General features: G+C 40.9%; 1 protein-coding gene across 3 annotated transcripts in view; it reads right to left on the bottom strand.

The window, feature by feature from the left end:
- Nucleotides 1–22,518, bottom strand: part of LOC126273160 (trichohyalin-like) — a 1,218,599-nt gene that overhangs the window by 135,762 nt on the left and 1,060,319 nt on the right. For all 3 annotated transcript variants that reach the window (XM_049976627.1, XM_049976629.1, XM_049976628.1), the window contains 3 exons: nucleotides 21,634–21,801; nucleotides 13,134–13,301; nucleotides 7,466–8,422 (listed from right to left, as the gene is read on the bottom strand). In XM_049976627.1, coding sequence (XP_049832584.1) covers nucleotides 7,466–8,422; nucleotides 13,134–13,301; nucleotides 21,634–21,801 — 1,293 coding nt within the window. The remainder of the gene's footprint in view (nucleotides 1–7,465; nucleotides 8,423–13,133; nucleotides 13,302–21,633; nucleotides 21,802–22,518) is intronic.

The raw sequence follows: 22,518 nt of genomic DNA, 5'->3' as shown, positions 1-22,518 counted from the left end.
TGGTGATTTGAATCCTATTAATAATTAATATGATTCCACTTTCTTAATCCCTGCGCCACTCGCTCTGCAACACCTGTAGCGTTTTTTTAATGAGTTAAAAGTACGGTTGCTTTATGCAGAACCATTTTGTAACTATTGTACTATAATACGAATGAAGAATTCTTCTGAGAAGTACAGATTGTTTAAACAGGAGCCAGACCATAAACAATCGATGAAAATCATGAAAACACTCACGGACAGTCCGTGTAATAATGGTAGAATCATTACCATTATGATAGTGGGTAGACCTTACTACATATGAGAATTTTTAAAATCAAATGAGCGATAGCCAAATTTGTTCTAAAGTGCTTCAATTTTGAAAACGTAGATGCACAGCAAGAGAGTATTTTGACCGTAGAATAATGTGTGTTAATGGTCACTCAGTGTTACGAGGGAACTGTAGGCCCACTTTTTCATCGAAAACATAGCGATTTAAAAAAAAAAGACAGCGATGCCAACACGTCGTCGGTTTATAGCCCGATTTTTTTGTCATTGGACGGCAGTGTGGAGTGTCATATAGTCAGCACACCGACGTTGCAATCTTTAAATAATGACATCGACAGTTAATATCGGCTTTTCATGCGATAACCGGTGCTCACCTTCAGGTAGCTATCCAATTGTCTTCACTAGGTTGCCCAGGCAGTTAGTGACACTGGCATTTCGGGGAAATGTACGTTAGTCAAATGGAGCAATGATATAGGTAGTTTCTCGTGTATGTCGTGGAGGGAAAAAATGTGAAGCAATGTGCAAATGTCGGTTGAACTATTGTCGACATGAATGTAATATTTCTCGGATTAGCACCACTAGCAGGAAAGGAGCGTAAGTCACAGACTTTGGTTCAAAAATGGTTCAAATGGCTCTGAGCACTATGGAACTTAACATCTGTGGTATCAGCCTCCTAGAACTTAGAACTACTTAAACCTAACTAACCTAAGGACACCACACACATCCATGCCCGAGGCAGGATTCGAACCTGCGACCGTAGCACACAGACTTTGAAGCACAGTTACCATCAGCCACGTAAATGGCGGCGTAGTCGGTACTTTGTGCGACATCGAACGCGAAATATCAGTTAAAAAGTGGCATGCGAACAAACGAATACAGTGCTACTGAAATCACAGTCGGAGACTCCACACACCTTGCTCTTCCTCTTACTCTCCTGGCCCCACAAGTCGCAGTAGGTTTTTGGCTTCTTCAAGTAGCCTCCTCCAGAGTATTCTCTCTTCGGCATCTTATTTCCTTGCCCCGAGTACATGGAGATCTTTGGCAATCTGGTCTCTCCATCTCATTTTCAGCCTGCCTTGAGGACTTCGTCCTTTCTGTTTATTCTCTGAGTAAAGAGCCTTGCTGTCTTCTATAGACGTGGCCGGCCCATCTTAGTCTTTTTGTCTTGGCTTCTGCAACTACAACTGGTTCATTGTACAGCTCTCTGTTCTTTCTTCTTCGCCATTCTCCTCCCTCACAGATTGGTCCAAGTATCTTTCGCAGGATTTTATTTTCAAAAACTTTTATCTTTGTGTCCGTGTATTTATCTGTTCTCTATATTTCTGCCCCATATTGGTCTGATTATGGTTTTATATAGTCTTACTTTGGTTACTCTTGAGAAAATTTTAGACAGTAGTTTGTTGAGTGAGTCTGACGGTCGGAAAGCAGCTTTGATCCTCGCCTCTATTTCTTGCTTCTCGTCGTTTTTATTGTTTACTACTACCCCCAGATATTAAAACTCATCTACTTCTTCAAACAAGTGGTTATCGATCTGCAGAGTTTTCCGACTTTTCGATCTGTAATTTTTTTCTACTTTCATGAATTTTGTTGTCTCATCATTTACTTCTAATTCATCTTCCTTTGCTTTTTGAAAGAGTCCTTTCGCCAGTATTTTAAGATCATCCGGATTTTCAACGCCTAGTGCTACATCATCTGCAATGGCCAGTACATTTATTTCTGTTCCTATTTTAATTCCCTCTTCTGCTTCACTTGACGCGTCCTGCGCTTCCTCTAGTACAATGTTGAACAATCGGGGTGATATTCCATTTCCGTGCCTGTCTCCGGTTTTATGTCAAACGCTTTGGAATATTCTCCATCCATTTTCACTACCCCTTTCGAAACTTTCAATGTCACTTTCACAAGATTTATAATCTTCTTCTGTATTCTGAATCTCTGCATTTTCTCCCACAACTTATCTCTGGGTATACTGTCATAGGCTTTCTTAATATCAACAAACAGCATTCCCATTCTTTTGTTACATTCCCAATATTTAGATATGGCTTCTTTCAGTATGAATATCTGGTCAGTAGTTGAACGATTCCTCGTAAGTCCCGCTTGTTACCCATTTATTATCTCTTTTAAATATGGTTCTAATTTTTTCTAGAGGATCTTGGAGAACACTTAATAGACGGTGCTAATTAATGAGATGCCTCTGTAGTTTCAGCTTTGTTGTTTGTCGCCCTTTTTATTAGTATTATTATCGCTTCTGTCCAATCCCCTGGAATTATTTCTTCATTCCAGATGTTTGTAATAATTTAGTGTATTTGTTTTGCAATTTTTATTCCTCCTTTCTTAAACAATTCAGCTTTTATGCCATCTCTTCCTGGAACTTTGTTGCTTTTTAGTATTTTGATTGAGTCTATTGTCTCTACTAAAAAAAAAAAAAGACTGAGGAAGCACAGAAATGAAAAATTTCGTAGTGTTCGATTAGCACTATGATGAGTCAAAGGCGTCCTGGTGTGGTCATCCGCATATTTTGATGGAGACATCTGGCGCATTCCTCTGTATCCTGAGATCACCCTATCTGAAATCGGTCATTCATAAAGGACTTTTCACAGGTTTCAGTGCGGTGTTTTCAACATATGTGAGTTGTTTTGACGTTCTTCCGAGAAAACTGTCCTTTCAACAGAAGGAAGCTCGAATGTCAATGGCAACCATTCTCAACGTAATGGCAGATTTTCTGATAATTGTCCAGACTGCTGACGGAACACGATATTTCATTTACAGACCCATGTAAAACGTGAGACTCGTGAATAGAAGAAAAAAACGCCAAGGAAGTATATACTACACTTGGAGAAAAGGAGATGCCTCTCACAATAAAGTCATACTAGAAGAATTAGCTGTGATTAACGAACTTCATGTGTACATCTTTCTGCGAGACAACACCCCAACATATCTGTCAAATAATGTTGCTGCCCTAGAACATCTACTCTAATTGTGTGACCTTGCACTTCGCCATTTCAAACTGTTAAAGTGGCGAAAATTCAAACTGAAGAGACAATGCTTCCCGGAACTCTGAGGAAATTGTTGAAAGTACAGCATAAAACCTTAAAGTACTTTACTCTTTGGCAAAGGGTGTTCTGAAAGGCTGTACGAATGTTAGCGCAGATATGTGAATGTAGAAGTGTTTTTGGAAGGAAAATGTATCACAAAATCTTCTGAGTCAGATTATTATCGTCGCCCCTTAGATGTGAGGTATACTAAGGGTGCCGCATGCTTTGCGTTATGAGCTGGCGAAGAGATTTTTACTGACAGGGAGTCTTGAGTATTTTTCTCGTTGCAGTCATAGGTAAAGTAAGTGGTTAATGCGAACACGTGCTTCTGTGGCTGAACGAAAGTCGGGAGTAGATTAATGACACCACAAATAACCGCCGTGGACAGTGAATACCCAAGTGACGCTGGTGTCTGTGGTGAACAAATAAACCATATTGTAAATAGATTCGTATATGGTCAGTAAATAACTGTGTAACATAATATGCTTCTGAGCAGATGGATGGTGTATGCTCCCATGCTAACAAGCGTGTTTGGTTCGAAAAGACTTGAATCTAGCTGATGGTACTGCGGCTCGACTGCATCTGAGGCCTTCTCCTTGAAGTTATATTTACTACGTCACAGGACGAGCCGAAGTCAATATGTGGTGTCAGCGCTTGGTATGAAACGTCAAGAAAGATTCTGCAGTATTTACTGGAAAAATATAAGACAGTGCACATATAATTATTGGTTTAGGCCTTTTGTAGGAGCATTAATAGGAGCAATAATTTATAGGTATTTTATAGGACCATTAATATGAGTGGAATGTACTATTGGCCATTTTTATTAAAAAATCTATTCTTGCAAATCAAGCTCCTTGCCAACATAGCTACAATTGCCTGCATATGGGTGGAAGAGGACAACGAAGACATCAGACCCAATCTCTTGGAGCCAGATATCCGTGTATTCTTCTAAATATTTGAGGAAAGATCTTGATCATCAGGTCTGATGTGTGAATCTTCCACTATGCGTCCTTCAACAATTCTAGGAAGCAGTGTATGGCTCCATATACCTATGGGGACCTATCAGCAACTAACAGCTTCATAGCTCGGTGTCAGTGCTCCAGTTATGGTTATTCTGGTAAGAACAGTATCCTTGTATTACCTGTGATTCTGATCTCAATCATGCGTATGTTGCACATGAAATGTGTACAGTGGGTCTATGGTTACGGATGAGCGAATAGTGTAACTACGATATATTAGAGTTTTCGCGATTAGGGTTTACCGTTTCATTGCCAACAAAGCCAATTGTGACAGAGCACAATCTACGATACTATAAGGATGAGTAAGGAAATCGGTCCTGTTCTTTTCAGGGGAATAGTCCTGGCAATCACAATAATTGATTTAGGAAAACCACAGAAAATCTTAATCTGAATGATCAGATCTGCATATGATCCGTACTCCTCCAGTGTGTAATATCAACAGCACAAGCGAAATTGTTTAAGAAATGCGGATATAAAAAAAGAGCTTTGTACAAAACATACAAAACCTTATTAAACACATATACAAAGAGTTTGTTGGAGTGTCAATTTTGTGATCTAGGTACAGAAATATTCGTTCTACTGCAGCACTGAAAAGGTATTTTGTTGCTAAACGAAATGCCTGTGTATATGAATGAATTAACTTTTGAATTTGTTGTACAGTAAGAAAAATTTTACCAGGTCATTGTTCAAATCCAAATCTGCAAGCAGGAAATTTCAGATACCCGTCTCATACAAAATTGCACATGTTACGAAATAATTATTCACCATTCCTGAGAGAATTTCACTAATGTTATATTATGTCACTGCATCTGACTTACTTCACTCCCACTGATTCCATTCATTCTGCTTCGGTGTATTTAATTCTATTTGTAAGTTCACTTTACTGTATTCTTGTCGTATTCAGCTGACAGTACTGTATTATTGCACAGGAAATGTATGGATGAATAAAGAACTAACTCAGAAAATAGTAGCTGGCCAGGATAATGTCCCATGACAGAATAATTTTAAAAAAAAGTTTTTAAAAATGTGTTTGCTCAGTAATTACAGACACTGTGATCAGACTCATATTTTTTAGGAGTAAGTTTTAAATCTCTGCATGGCCATCTTGATTTACGTTTCTGTAATTGCTCCTAGAGAGTGAAATGATCAAGAGAGTATCTGACAGTTCTTTTAACAAAGCTGTGGCTGATTTCCTCCACCTCCATTGTCAAATCTGATGTGGTGCATTTATAATTCTCTCGATTTCTGCGCAATGTGTATTACCTTCCCTACTTTTAATACAAATAATTGTTTGGCTGCTTCTGTACCTGAGTTGTCAGAAGTCTGACTGCCAGCTGAAGAACTTAGATTCGTTATCCGTCAGGGACGACTGAATGAAGTTCAGTGAACTTTTTGAGGTCAGTTGAGAATATACTTGACTGAGAAGAAGCAGTTCCAAGATTTGGAAACCTGACAATAGCTGGAAGAGGGGTGTGCTAACAGCATACGGCTCCATACTACATCCAATGACGCTGTCATCAGAGGATGGCCCAGTGCGCTGTAAACATTGTATGTTCCTCTGCACCTGATCGTTAGGTTCATTTTTATCGACCAGTAGTTCAGTCGGTAAAAACGGAACCTTTGCAGGATCACTTTGTTGTCCACCTGTCTGTGTCTTTGTCTGTCTGACAGTTCAAAACTCTTTTTCTCAGGAATGAGTACATGTATAAAGTTGAATTACTCAGGTATCTCTATTTTTGGAGGGTTTGGATTCCAGTTAAATGATCTGAGCCTGATAATCTAAATAACATCTACGAAATTACCGGGCTGTGGCAAAAACGGCGCGTTTGTGAGATATACTGGCTACGTAATAAAGTGAATCTTCTAGGTCAATGCTATCTGAAGATACAATCATTTACGTCAAATATTTTGATATTTGTCAAACTCACTAATAAAAACCCATGGGATACTTCCTCTTAACATCTAACTGTGAAATATGAAAAAAAATTTCACAGTAGAAATAATGGAAAAATCAGATAATTGTTAATTTTTAATCATATCACACGAAAAAACATCTCTTTTGTCATTTGTTATCCGCCTTCAAATATGAAAGTAAAACATTCTCAAAAGTCTCGGAATCCACGGAAGTGATAATTTGTGAGTATTAATGTCGTGGAGGGTAAAAATCGTAGAGGGACACAGAGAGATGAATACACTAAACAGATTCAGAAGGATGTAGGTTGCAGTAGGTACTGGGAGATGAAGAAGCTTGCACAGGATAGAGTAGCATGGAGCGCTGCATCAAACCAGTGTCTCGACTGAAGACCATCCGGCCGGAGTGGCCATGCGGTTCTAGGCGCTACAGTCTGGAACCAGGTGACCGCTGCAGGTTCGAATCCTGCCTCGGGCATGGATGTGTGTGATGTCCTTAGTTAGGTTTAATTAGTTCTAAGTTCTAGGCGACTAATGACCTCAGAAATTAAGTTGCATAGTGCTCAGAGCCATTTCGACTGAAGACCACAACAACAACAACATTGTCGATAACAGGGAGAAATTGTCGAGAAGCTCAGCTGTCAAAATGGATGTACTGTCATTACCGATATTTCTAATTAAGTTTGTACAGAATCCTTATTGTACTTGTGCAAGTCCTACTCGCCCTTGGCCAACTTTTTAAAATGATTTTGGATCGGTTATGAGAACTTTTCTAACATTCTGTCATGTAGTGCCATCCACTTTTGGTGGTATTTTATGAAACTGATTTGTTGCAATACTCACACCCTTGATGACTGCCTGAGATTACCCTTAGTTCAAAATTATCATACAATGGGAAAACAAAAAATTAAACACCACATGAAACTTCCTGGCAGGTTAAAACTGTGTGCCCAACCGAGACTCGAACTCGGGACCTTTGCCTTTCGCGGGCAAGTGCTCCACCGTCTGAGCTACCGAAGCACGAGTCACGCCCGGTCCTCACAGCCTTACTTCTGCCAGTACCTCGTCTCCTACCTTCCAAACTTCACATAAGCTTAAACAGCGCATTTCGAACGGCTTACGAGTGTAGTTTTGCTGCACGGTTGTCCATTACGAGGATTAGAGGGCAGGCAAAGTGAGGTGAGGCAGGGAAGGGTACACGTGCCGGGCTCAGCCCGGAGACAGAGTAGTGGCACTCACCCGGCGCACCTCGGCCTGCGACTTGTCGAAGCGCTCCTGCAGCTTGTCCAGGTCGGTCTGCACCTTGTCGAGCGCGTTCTGCAGCTTGTCCTGCTGCAGCTGCGCCTTGCCCAGGGTGGCCTGCGAGCGCTCCAGCTCCTCGCGCGCCTTCTCCAGCTCGGCGGACGACTTGTCGCGCTCGGCGTGCAGGCGCGCGGCCGCCTGCTGCGCGCGCTCGTACTCGTCGCGCAGGCTCTCGCGCTCGGCCTGCGCGTTCTCGAGGCGCGCCTTGAGCCGGTACACCTCGCCCTGCGACTTCTCCACCTTCTCCTGCAGCGCGGCCGCCTCGGCGCGCGCGCGCTCGTTGTCGGCCTGCGTGACGCGCAGCTCGGCCTGCGCGCGCCGCAACTCCGCCGCCGCCTTCTCCGCCTTCTCCTGCACGCGGTCCAGCTCCTGCGAGGTGGTGAGCGTGCTGCGGCCGAACGTGGCCTGCGAGCGCTCCAGGTCGTGGCGCAGGCGCTCGTTCTCCAGCTCGAGGCGCGCCAGCCGCTGCTTGGCCGCCTCCCAGTCGGCGCCGCTGCGGCCCGCCTCGCTCGCCGCCTTGTCCAGCTCCGCCTTCGACTTGCCCAGCTCGGACTGCGAGCTCTCCAGCTTGGCCTCCAGCCGGTCCTTCTCGGCCTGCGCGCGCTCCAGCCGCGCGCCCAGCTTCTCGACCTCGCTCTCGAGCGCGTGCAGCTTCATCTTGTACTCGGCCAGCTCGCGCTCGTGCAGCTCGCGCTCCTCGGCCTTCTCTTGCTCGGCGCGGTCCCGCTGCTCGCGCAGCTGCTGCATCTGCTTCTCCTTGTCACCGATGGCCTCCTCCAAGCTGGACAGCGCGCCCTCGGAAGAGCAGTGGTGCGCCTGCATCGCCGTGAGGCGCGCGCGCGCCATGTCCACCTGGTTGTCCTTCTCCTTCAGCAGGTCCTCCAGGTTCTCGATCTGCAATTAGCGGGCCCACACCCGCATGCCGTCTCTCGCGAAAAGTTACCGCCGCCGGCTTAGGGCGCGGACAAGGGAAGCGACTGGGATCGGTCAAACCGGGTCGTTCGGGTGCGGTCAAATAAAGCGATGCGGCTCTCGTATAGGCAATGTATCTTTTATTTCTGTGCTCTTTACAAATACAGATAATCGTGACATGCGTGCGAACAGAAATTGAACAAACAAAAGCGTTTCTATACAACAACAAAAAATTTTCTATACTAATTACAAAAATGCATATATTGCATGTGCTAAAGGTACTAAACACAATAAAATGTGCAAATACTATACATATATTTCTACTCTTCTATAAACTAGAACTGAGAAACTAGAAACAATAAAACACATTTAAAACTTAAAATAATCTCTTTAATCTGTTCTGGGCTCACAAAAGCAAAGATATACATAACAACAGCATCGACTGAGGCAGCAAAAAACAGACTGGTGTTTTACAAAATAAATAAACAAATAATGTCTTCCTTGCATGACACACTATGGAATACAGGAGATAAATACAGGCAAAATTTTCAATTAAATTGGTTCAGATCAAATAAAACATAGTGCCCAAAAATACGCATTAGCTTCTCTCTGCAAATAATAAATTGTGTTTCTAAAGAAAGACCGTGTGCTCTTTTCTCTGAGACATAACAAAGCATAGAAAAAAATATAATCATCTATACCAGATCACTCGAAATATACGACCGCAAGCAAGCTCAAGCATAATCAAACAGGAGATAAATACAGGCAAAATTTTCCATTAAATTACTTCAGAACAAATAAAAACATAGTGCTCAAAAAATACTCATCAGTTTCTCACTGCAAATAATAAATTGTATTTCTAAAGAAAGAGCGGGTGCTCTTTTCTCAGCGACATAACAAAGCATAGAAAAAAATGTATATACCAGATCACTCGAAATATACGGCCGCAAGCAAGCTCAAGCATAATCAAACAAGAGAAGGCGAGATTTGGTCATACAGTATGTAAAAAATTATATAATACGACGACACTAGCTTCATTCGAGACATCGCAAATAAATAAAACACAGCAGGAAGCAACAGTGGTGTTTCTACAGACATCAATTACATATATACAACAAAGAAATAAGGTACTGTGATATGAGGCTGCCTGAAATGGATGGAAATAAACACAGGAATACTCTACAGGGGAATAAAGTTAATTGTTTTGTGTAATACTTACCCATAAAATAAATGCATGTGAAACAATATTAAAGACATTCCACACCAAGTATGATATATCAAAGCAAGTATGTTTCCAAGAACAATAGAATACAACATCTTTTCAGTCTTGTGATAATTTATATGGGACTTAAAGACAAAATATTATTGTAAGCAAGGAAATAGCCCCATGACCGAAACTACACGTAGATCAGTCTATCCCGTTATGTAACAGTAAAGTCAATCTCACACAGAGCAAGATGCCCTGTAATTTTGCTAAGTTGCATGCTTGGCTGATGGCTCTCACACAGAATGATACTCAATGTGACTGGTAGCAAGCTCACTAGACTGTGACAATGGAAGTGTGAGCCAGATGGCTCTCTGTAGTCTTTCTCAAACGACTTTAAAGAAAGCATTTGGTTAAAAAATGATTTCCACATATCTCACAGCTTCATCCATCTGCCTCATTATGAACTGCCTATCATTTCCTTAATACTAATAGTTCTTGTGATATTTCGAAATTAAATAAACTACTGCATGAAATTCGAATAGTTTGCAATGAAAAATACGAATTACTATGGGTCTGCGTTTGGTGTATGTTAGGTCATACATTGCCGTGTAAAAAATGTAAATAACATATTGAATTATTCTTTAAACTTTGGAGAAAACTAAAATCTATCTCCAGTCTCGAGAAAATTGATTGTGTTCAGAGCTATCAGATCCACTCACGCTTGTCAACAGAAAAGTGAGAATAAAATATTCATAATTTCCCAATGTTTCTCATAAAGGTTTGAGAAGATATCAAAAGGAGATTTTGCTAATGATAGCATGTAAAGAGGAAACTGTTCTGACATGTGGTTCGTACCCAAAACTCACTTATCTGCCATGATATGCAAGTAACTACAATATTTTTCAACAAAATAATTATTTTTTAGGGCATCTATAGCTTGTGAACGAAAACTGGTATGGGTTTTGCAATAACGTATGTGAAGAAATTACATTTTTATTTTTATACCAAGAACAGGCTTTGTCATAAAACATTGACCTGTGTCGTCCTCAGTTGGTAGTTTAATATTACATTGTTTTAAGATTCTGTCACACTCTCAACTGCTTTAGAATGTTAGTGAGATTAATGTTGTCAACTCTGCTGAGTTTGGCAAAAAAGTAAATTTAAACATAGCAACAAGAGAAGTTAAATATTATCCAAAACTTGTCACTGATGATGTTTCTCAGAAAAAAAGAGAATGAAAACTGAGGAAAATGAATTGCTACTTCTTCTATGGCCCAGTAGACAACTTACGTAAGGACTTTATTTCTACATCTCAATGATCTGGAAACATGGAAATAATTATATTTGCAGAATCCTGTCAACTACCCATCCAGTCATAAACAGATGATCAATATCACTGAATAACTAAAAGATATTTGAGATTAAACAGTACAGTCCTTCAATCTGTTTAGTAATAGGAACTAAAAGGTCATGTACTACGTTATCTGGACTGTCTCCATATTTATCAGATCACTGAGATATACTGTAGAAGTAAAATCATTTCACAAATTTCAGTTCCAGTCATTCGTTATTAAAAATTCACTGAAGTATAGGATTCCGCTGAAGTTTCAGCAGAAGTGACAATTTATGCTCCGTAGACTTCTTACTCTTCTTTTTTTTCTACAGAGAAATGTAATCAATGACGAGTTTTGAGTAAAACTTAACTTCTCTTGTTGCTATAATAAATTTGCTTCATTTGCCAAAACACAGCAGGGTTTACAGTGATTCATCTCACTAACATTCTAATGTAGTTGAAATTGTGACAGAATCATGAAACAGTGCGTCATTATATTAGCAATTGGGGCAATATAGGTCATTAGTTTATGAAAAAGCGCATTCTCAGTACAAAAAATAAACGTGTAATATTTCACTTATGCTGTTGCACAACATATAGCAATTCTCATTTCACCTGCTATCGATGGCCTAAAAACGTTACAACATTCCACTGAAAAAATCGTAAATATTTGCATATGGCAGTAGATAAGGATGTTTAGCACCTTAACCACATGACAAAATACCCTCCTCTTTGTGTCTTATCATGTGGCAAACTCTTGTTTCGGTATCTCAAACCATGTATGAGATAAATCTCTCACTTTGTCTTAATTGCTGGCACGTGTAAGTGGAGACACATACAGATTTCCTCTGAAGTTTAAAGAATAATTCAGCATATTAGCCGCATTTCATATACGGCAATGTATGATATAATATGCGCTAAATGCGAACTCACAGCGACCCATATTTTTCATTGCAAACTATTGGTATTTCATTCAGTTCTTTACTTAATTTCGAAATGCAACAACAGCTATTACCATTAATGAAATGATAGACAGTTCATCATGCAGCTTATGAGTGAAGCTGAGATATATGAATCAAATTTTTTACCCAACAGTTCCTTTAAAATGGTTTGTGAAATATTGCAGAGCAGCTGTTGGATGTGTGACAGTCTGTTTTGTTACACAGGTCAACCAGTGTTCTCTGAGAGGCCAGCCTTGCACGTTGTGAGGTCAGGTTGCAAACAGGGCCCCTGACTGAGCCATGCAGAATGCTATTCAGGAGAATAGCACTACGGCTATCATGAGAAAAATGCAAAACTTCTTGCAAGGGAGCCAGCTGGCAATCAATGGAGTCTGTTTCGGAGCTGTTGCATGAGCCAGCACTTAACCTTATAGTGGTATTTCACTCTGTGTGAGATGGGCTTAACGTTTGAAATTTACATATCAGTCAGCTGCGTTAAAGATCAATCATTACAGCTGAAATAAAACTTGACACAATAAAAATATTGAAATCCACGTCTGTCAAATACAACAAAATGTTACACACAGAATTTTTTTATGGAAATCAAGAAAATACTATAATGGATGTAATATTTTCTGCTTTGCTTTACTAGGTAATAATACAATGAAAACTGATGAATTAGAAATCTATGGAATGTATACAACTTTAGAACTTCACTGACAAAAAATATTCACTAGGACAAATTGGGAGTTTTGACCCAAGCGTATGTTCCTTTGAAGGAAAAACACTGAGAAGAAGACTTTGTACATCACGAACACTTTGCTTAGAGCACATGTTGTAGTTCTCAAATAGTTCAATGTCATGTTTATACGATGTGGGCTGGTTCAGTAGAAACATGGAGATTAACAGAGGCAGGCATTGCGGCCAGTAAAGACATGCGCGGAATAATGGGCTAACCCTCAAAGGTAAAAACTTACAGATAAGTGTTGTCATTTGTTTCTGGCTACTGAAAATATCAAAATTGACATTGGTCTCATCCCTAAATATCACTCAGGGACGGACCAATGTCAGACCTTGTGGTCTGTGTAAATAATGATGTAACTCACTACTCAGAATAAAGTGTTTCATGTAAAAGTTCAGCAAATGGAGTTTAGTTTTTGAGAACGGGAAGTTAAAGCTCTTAGAGAAACGGTATTCAGTGAAATAACTTACCTTTCTTTGCAGGACGTTGATCTTGCGATCCTTGATGTCCATGTGGTCCCTCAACTCGCTGAGTTCATTGTTCAGACGGTTTCTTTCTTGTATCGCCTGCTGCGCCTGCTGTGTTTTCTTCTCTATATGCCGGTTCTTCTCCTCTAACCGTTGTCGGAGTTCTTCAACCTAAATCAAACATTTGGGGCGGTCAACAAAATCATTTCAACTGTCAAAAACTAATCTGTGAATAAAGTAAGACGAAATACAGTTACATAATAACGAACTCAAGATGTAGGGCCATGTGCCGATAGTGATGAATTATGGCGCGACCCATAGCGCATAACGACGGATGAGCCAGTCACAAAAAAATAACTGTCCCAATACGATGGAGAAACTAAAGGAAACTATAGTCCGATTAAAATTAGATGATAGTTGACGTCTGTAACTTGCCATCGTGTTGCCACACATTCTATTCACTACCACTCGGTTACTGGCGACACACAAACACGGCGGGTCGCTTCACAAATACTGCTAAAGTGTAACGCGAAGCAATGCTGGAAGCGGCCACCGCGATGTCTAATGGGATTCAGCTGTCGACAACTGTTTTTGAGTGACCAATGACTGAACTGCGACAGACGACGTGTTTTGTACCCCGAATTTAAACTCATGTTCTAACTAAACCACAACCTCGTGATGTGCAATTGTAAGCAGGCTGTTTAGGTTTTTATGTTGGTAACGCCACGTAGTGCTCTGTATGAAAATCGCTGACTGCGCTGTGTGCAGCCTGTGGCTGGTTGGACTCATTGTTGGAGTATTTGCTTCTGTAGTGTTGGGCTGTTGGATGGGAACAGCGTGTAGCGTTGTGCGGTTGGAGGTGAGCCGCCAGCAGTGGTGGATGTGGAGAGAGAGATGATAGAGTTTTGAGAGGTTACTCTAAGCGGACGATCTGGGCGTGCGTCCGCCAGAAAAGGAAATTTGTAAAGATGGATGTCATGAATTGATAGATAAATATATGACTTTTGAACGTTATTAAGGTAAATACATTGTTTGTTCTCTATCAAAATCTTTCATTTGCTAACTATGCCTATCAGTAGTTAGTGCCTTCAGTAGCTAGAACCTTTTATTTAGCTGGCAGCATTGGCGCTCGCTGTAGTGCAGTAGTTCAAGTAACGAAGATTTTTGTGAGGTAAGTGATTCATGAAGGGTATAGGTTATTCTTAGTCAAGGCCATTCTTTTGTAGGGATTATTGAAAGTCAGATTGCGTTGCGCTAAAAATACTGTGTGTCAGCTTAGTGATGATAAGAATAAGCAAAGAGAGAAATGATAGTGTACTTTCAGTTTTGCTCAGTTGTTTGAAAATAAAATAACGAAGTTTACCAGCACAGTCATTCTTAATTTTTCGAAGGGGACGTTTCACAATGTATCCGAGAAAAAGGTGATCAGCAATTTGTTGCAGAACTAAAACCACGATCGCTTTGTTCACGGCATTTAATGCTAATCTCTATGAGCAAAGTTAAGAAAGAAAAATTTCATAAGATGTTTGTTTGCACAGCTGTCTGCCGCAGCAAAATTTCAGATACAAAGGTACAAGCATACTGTAATATCTCGCTGTCACTGGTTACCTGAAACTATCCTCACACTGACTAGACTGTGGCGTGCAGAGTACAGATGTACATACACAAGGTTTTTTCCCCTCTCCTGATAAATTATGTGAACTCCCAGAAAACGCGCATCATCAGTAGATTGAACAGCCGTTACGAAATGCTGCCACTAGGGTTCCCGAATCGTAACACGATTCTTTTATTAAACTATCAATACTGAGTGTACGTCTAGATTCTGTTTCATCCAGTTACGGGTCAATTAAGAGAAAACAAGCGATGGAGATTCAACAGCCTCCGTTAATGGTGTTAGAACCGATAACACAGCCCTATGTCGGCGCACACCTATAGCGCCAATCGCGCCTTATACAGTGCAATAATGAAACGACGCTTTCGGTGCAACAAGCGTGCCAGTTGACACAGTCGGATGAATCACTGATTTTATATCACGAAGTTGCGAATCTGTTGCAATTTGTTCACGAAATATTACAGTTCTGTGATTGTAGCTTGTCTACTTAACATCACTTGCGGAAGTATCTATCTCTGCTTTATACAGAACAGTTACCGATGGCTGGAAGGTATTACACAGGAGACATCCTCCAATTTTTTGTTCACCTGTTTGTTTTTACGAGAATTCTTGCTATCAAAGACCACCAGATGAAAATACCAAGTAAGTGCATATTACGATACTTGGCGATCAAAGATTAAAGGTGTATAAAATATCTGACACCAACGGCATATCAAGAAAAATACGATACATTTCGAATGAGTAAGTAACAATGAGAAAGCTGCGCGAGATAAGTGTGTCATTTGTTGAATCCTGACCAAAAGTAAGTACAAAAACAAATTTCTCGGCAATGTTTAGACAGTTTGACAAAGCTTCCAAAAAAGCGAAGTTTATTACATCTCTATCATAAGTTGAAGTCACTGTTTTGTGAGCAAAAGGAATTCTTCTTATTGATTACCTTGCAAAAGCTAAAATAATTATGGACGAATACCACACAAGTCTTTTGGATACACTGCACGAAAAAATACGAGAGACGAGATTGGTGAAGAAACATAAAAACATCTTTTTTGGGAGAATGCATCTGTTCGCGAAGCTGCTTTGGCAAAGGGTAAGCTAAGGGAGTTAAAGTACTTTTTTTAACATGTGCCCTAGGTTTGGTATGTCTCTTATGTCAATATCCAAAGGAATTAACGCCTGAAAAACATTTTGAGTCGGATGAAGAGCTTATAGCAGCCGCATACAATTATTTTGAGGCCTTTAAGAGTAGTATCCTATTTCTGGAAAAGTAGAAGAACGTAAAATTATTTTTGAAGGTCTACATAGGTTTTTTTTACGCAAAATGTCCGATGTGAATAAAATCGCGAATGTATGACGACTTGATGCCGCTGTAAACTTGAGGAGATTGTATTCACTCATGTCGTCATGAGACCATGCATTAGTACAAACTTCCTGTATGTCTCAAAAGGGAAGCATTCTGTTAGTGTGTGTCACCAATTTTGGCTTATGGCTGTGATGATGAATTTAATGTGAAAACCATTCAAAATCCGATGTCTGCTCGGTGAGTAAGTGACGGACGAGTGTTGAGAATTACTAGAAGAAAGCCGACAAGGCACAAGGGAACTAGGGAACGGACTGGATCGGAAAACGTAATTGTGGCCCTAATGAAAATGAAATGATGATGGATGAGATATATTGCCCGGACGACTGGAGGGTAGAAGGCCGAAGGAAGTTCTTTTCTGTATTTCAAGGGGTAGGAAAAGAACCAGACGGCGATCTAATCGAAAGCGGGGAGATGGCAATAGAAAAAAATGGAGTAGCAACACGGATGCATATAGCTGAAGATGGTTATGAATGAAAAAGTCTACAGAGAGCCTTTATTAGTTTTCTGGAAGTACTTTGCATAATGTGCATTAACCTAAACAGGGGCCAATGCAAGAGGTATGTATGTTTTTGACCTAATACATACAGTCTTAGAACTTTTGACCGTGCCATTGTAAAATCGGCGCCGGAGGAAATTGAGGTTCAGTAGCAATGTCCTCAATGTCCTGTAATCAGTAGATCTGGTAATTTCCGTCATTTGCCTGTCAATAACATGTACAAGGGTGTGGGTGTGTAACTAGAAGAATGTCAAATAATGGTATAAATTATTCAGTTATGTTATTGCGCTGTAGCATGTTGGCCCAAATTTTTGCTATCAGTTAAATTTCACGATATTGTTGTCAGTATTACCTGATGTTGATTGAGCCTCTCGTACAACTTTTTCCCTGTTGCATATTATTTTTCTCCATTACTTAGGTGAACCATCCATACTGTTGTCGCAAATTCTACAATAAGGGGGATAGAGGCCTTGTCTGTATGGAGGAGCACTTAATTAATTCGATGAGCCCCTTTGTGCACCTTTCTTTATCGACAGCCTGGTGAACCTAATTTTCGCGCGTTATTTTTTGCCTAATGTTACATTTCGGTTATTAGCAGTCCCCTTAGGGACACTTCATGGACTTGCACCGTAACTCTCACTCCAGTGTTGTCTACCCTGCTGTCTGTCTACTTCCTAAAATACAATCGTTCTCTTTTCCAAGCGTTTGGTTGGATTCTCGACTTGTCTGAGGTTCGAGCTCTGTGCGAAGTATCTGTACGTTTTCAATAAGTGTGTCATCTATATGCAGTCCTGTAAGCTTGTTGCCCTAGATGATAAAGGTGAAGATGCGTTTCCCCTAATATTACACCAGTTGAAGACCAGTTGACACAGACCTCATCCAGCTGCCACTGGACATGGCAGCTACTGTGTAGTAGCCATGACTGGCAATTATCTTGCCAATGCTCAACTAAAAGAGCTACCCGTCATTACCGTCAGTACAATCCTTATAGCTGACATTACGAAAGTGATGACTATTTCCAATCCTATGAGACTCATGAGTGGAACTATACCACCGGCCGAAATAAAGGGTGATTCAGCTGCGCTACTCCTGAGTTTTATGCAACTCACAGTGCCTGCAAATACCACATGCAAGATTTTCATATTCTCTCGCTCACTGCGTGCAAACTATTGGTCGTACAGGAAAATTAAGAGAACCTTACTGTAGTAAATTTAACGCAGTTACATATTTTACTAGGACGCGTTTTTGCTAGAGGCCGTAGTTTTAGAATTATTCAAGAAAAACGTACAAAAATGACTTTCAAACGCCGTTTTCTCTCGAATAGCTCGAAAACTGTGGCCTCCAGCGAAGACATATCCCGCTAGAAAATGTAACTACATTAAATTTCCTACAAGAAGATCTTGTTCATTTTTCCTGTAAGAGTAATAGTTTGCACATAAAGAGCGAGAGAATATAAAAATCTTGCACATAGTATTTGAAGGCGTTGTGGGGTGCATAAAACCCAATGGTAGGGGCACCTGAATCACCCTGTATGTTTTCCCGACGGTTTGGGAGTATCAGCGTCAAGAGAGCGCCACTTCTGCACAGCATATTGCGGCGGAAAGCCTCGTTAATCATCAATTATCATCAATGTTAATAACAATTCCTAAGCTAAACAACAATTGAAGGTAACATACGAACAAGAGAAATCGTATTACTGGCTTAACACTATCGAGACGGGCTCGAGTCCCACACAGGCAATGACCGAATGCCTAGACATCATATCTCCTGCACTGTGTGTCGTACAATGACATAATTTTGCAGATACATTCAGTCGTATATGCGGTTACTGTGTGTAAAATTTGGTGCCAATAGAGTTGACTGTAAAGAAGTAATAAATTAAAACGTCATTCCTGTGAAACTCGCCTCCGTCTCGAAAATTCTAACTTTTAAGGATAAGTTTTCAGATTTTAAACTGGTGTACACTGAAATGTAAAAATACAACAGTAACAGTCTCGGAATTGCAGTCAGTTGACAAGTTGACTTTAGTGCAGCTATAGCTAAATGGATTTACTGCGCTTGTTAGGTAACATTTTCGTCCTCAATTATGAAGTTAAGTGTGTAGACGACACTATTGGCCACAACAGGTGTCTTTAATGTTGTCGTTCATTATTTGTGAGTGCAACGTACCGCAACCAATCCACATTCACTACTTACGAGGGCCTTTCAACAAGTAATGCAACACATTTTTTTTTTCTCGGCCACTTTCGGTTCAAAAATGCAGAATTTGTTGTGGGACATTGTGGAATATTCCCACTTAGGCTCCTACAGCTCCACGAAGTTCTAGTGGGTGGCGGTGCTATATATAGCCTCCAAAATGGTTTCCGTAAAGGGTGCGTTCCAAACAGAGAGCTGCTTTTGGCAGAAAACCAGAGAATTGCAAATATTCATAGGCGCTGGCAAAACGCCTATGCAGATCTGGCAGTGAACAAAAGCACGGTGAGTCGTTGGGCAAAGCGTCTATGATCATCGCAATATGATCGCGCAAACATGTCTCATCTCCCATCTGCCGGCCGGCCGCTCACAGCTGTACTCTTGCAATGTTGGCATGTGAGAGTACGCTCTCATTCGAGGTAATCTACGGATCACAATCAAACATCTCGGTGCACAACTGGAAGTTTCTGCTGGTAGTTCCGACACACTCGTCTACGAGTTGCGGTACTCAAAGGTGTGTGTTCGCTGCGTTCCTCACCGCATAACAGAAGACCGTAAAGAGCGTGAAGACCATAAAGAGCGTGTTACGAGGCTGATAGTGACAACTTTTTGCCGAACATCGCCACAAGTGATGAAAAATGGGTTCTTAACTTCGAACTGGAAACAAAACTGCAATTCATGCAGTGGCACTACACCACCTCTCCTTCGAAGAAAATGTTCGTAAGTGTCACCCTCAGTTGTTAAAATCATTTCGACAGTCTTCTGGGACTCTGAAGGGGCTATTCTGTCTGACGTCTTCCCTCATGGCGCAACGATAAACTCTGAAGTGTATTGTGCTACCTTCAGTAAATTAAAGAAACGAGTTTGGTGTGGTCGTCGCCACTTCTCGTCCTCCAAGACAACGCAAGGCCTCACACAAGTCTGCGAACCCGAGAGGAGTTCACAAAACTTCGCAGAACTGTTCTTCCTCATACATGCCACAGCTCGGATCACACACCTTCCGACTTCCACCTGTTTGGCTCAATGAAGGATGCACTCTACGTGCAGCAGTGCATGTGTGATGGGGAGGCTGCTGATGCAGCAGGACGTTGGCTCTAACGCCGACCAGCCAGTGACACACAGACCCTCCCAGTAAGTATGTTGAAAAATAGGGTTTTGTAGCTAAAAGAGTGGGGAATAATATGGTGTACTGCACAACCCCCGATACAACCAACACGCTTTAAGAAAAAAAATGTGTTGCATTCCGTAGAAATCTTGGAACACGTGGGGTAGTGCTGACTTTACGACTTATCTTAGAAGAAAGATTAAGGAAAGCCAAACCTATGTTTCCAGCATTTGTAGACTTAGATAAAGCTTTTGACAATGTTGACTGGAATACTCTCTTTCAAATTCTGAAACTGGCAGGGGTAAAATACAGGGAGCGAAAGGCTATCTACAATTTGTACAGAAACCAGATGGCAGTTATAAGAGTCGAGGGGCAGAAAAGGAAAGCACTAGTTGGGAAGGGAGTGAGACAGGGCTGTAGCCTCTCTCCGATGTTATTCAATCTGTATATTGAGCAAGCAGTGAAGGAAACAAAAGAAAAGTTTGGAGTAGTCATTAAAATCCATGGAGAAGAAATAAAAACTTTGAGGTTCGCCGATGACATTGTAATTCTGTCAGAGACAGCAAAGGACTTGGAAGAGCAGTTGAACGGAATGGATAGTGTCTAGAAAGGCGGATATAAGATGAACATCAACAAAAGCAAAACGAGGATAATGGAATGTAGTCGAATTAAGTCGGGTGATGCTGAGGGTATTAGATTAGGAAATGAGACACTTAAAGTAGTAAAGGAGTTTTGCTGTTGGGGAGCAAAATAACTGATGATGGTCGAAGTAGAGAGGATGTAAAGGCAAAGGCAAGGAAAGCGTTTCTGAACAAGAGACATTTGTTAACATCGAGTATAGATTTAAGTCTTAGGGAGTCGTTTCTCAAAGTATTTGTATGGAGTGTAGACATGTATGGAATTGAAACATGGACGATAAGTAGTTTGGACAAGAAGAGAACTGGAGCTTTCGAAATATGGTGCTACAGAAGAATGCTGAAGATTAGATGGGTAGATCACATAACTAATGAGGCGGTATCGAATAGAATTGGGGAGAAGAGGAGTTTGTGGCACAACTTGACAAGAAGAAGGGAGCGGATGGTAGGACATGTTCTGAGGCATCAAATGATCACAAATTTAGCACTGGAGGGCAGCGTGGAGGGTAAAAATCGTAGAGGGAGACCAAGAGATGAATACACTAAGCAGATTCAGAAGGATGTAGGTTGCAGTAAGTACTGGGAGGTGAAGAAGCTTGCACAGGATAGAGTAGCATGGAGAGCTGCATTCAACTAGTCTCAGGACTGAAGACCACAACAACAACAACAACTTAATGATGGCCCCTCATAATGAAAAACGTGCGTACACATGCAGTGAAATTCTGAGGGACAAACTATACGGACGGAGTCTAAGGCTAACCCACGACATCCCTACATAAATCTCAGTCGGTGAGACTTCCTCATAATACAAACACGTGTGAGAGATGGGCATACATCATAAGTACGGCTTTAAAGGAGTAAACTGATGAAGGCAGGATTTGCTGCTATTTTATGGCCTTGCTGGGACCTATGATTATGCTACAAATCTAGCTCGATTGTACGTCTCATGTCCTGTTCTGACCCCGTTATTAGTTTTTATCTGCACCCTGTATATATTTAAAATGCTGCATAAAATGACTGTAAAGGCAAATTGAGTGTTTCGTGGAAATCACCCTCGTAGGGCCGCGGAAAGCGACTGTAAGTTGCCAAGGCTGGTACTCACATCCGCCTGCAGCATGTTGTAGTGCTCCTCCTTGGCGCAGAGCGACTCCTTGAGGACGGCTATGTGCCTCTGGTAGTCCTGGTGCTGCTCCTCGAGCGTCTTCATCTTGGCGCTCATGGCCAGGATCTCCTGGTCGCGCCGCTGGATCTCCGCGCGGAACTCGTCCAGCTAGCGAGCCACACAACAAGCAGACATCAGACCGGCGCAGTCGGAAGCTACATGCATGCACACTCAGACACACTCACCAGGGGGACAATTACTTCCCTCACTTATAGATCACTCAATTTTAAAGGGTCGGCAAGTTAAGACCCATAGTAGCTCAAACTGGTTCTAATTCTGCAAGTAAACTATGAAATTATTTGCTCCAGAATGGAATTTAAAGCCTCTAAATAGCCAAATTCAAATTTAGTAACAATTTACTTAGATTCTTGTTATCTTTAATAATGAATCAGAAAATTGAAATTTTTGCAATTTTAAATTTTTTTCTAGTCGTCACTCAAAAGTTATTTTTTTTTTTTTTTTTGCGAAGATACTGGACACTAATAGAAAATTAAAAAATTATGCCCCTGGGTCTGATGCTGGAACAATGCTCCCTCTAAAATAGCAGCAGCAAAAAAAAAGGAATGATGAATACAATAATTTTGTAGTACATATTACAGTGGTGTCAGAAGAAAAAAAATAAAAAAATAGTACAATTAACACTAATACTGCTTTCATACATCAATACATTTATACCAGTTAGTGCAAAACCCTACTGTGAGATCATGACATGCATAGAAATTGGGTTTTTCTGATTCGCTCGTTCAATGTCAACGTCGTTCTTGTAGTTACTTTGATTTTGATAATTTCAACGAACTACGTCAACAGTGTGCTAGATCGTACACT

Source organism: Schistocerca gregaria, chromosome 5 (genome assembly GCF_023897955.1).
Source record: "Schistocerca gregaria isolate iqSchGreg1 chromosome 5, iqSchGreg1.2, whole genome shotgun sequence".
Lineage (NCBI taxonomy): Eukaryota > Metazoa > Arthropoda > Insecta > Orthoptera > Acrididae > Schistocerca > Schistocerca gregaria.
The sequence above is the reverse complement of the archived record's forward strand: the minus strand, read 5'-3'. Positions and strand labels throughout refer to the sequence as shown.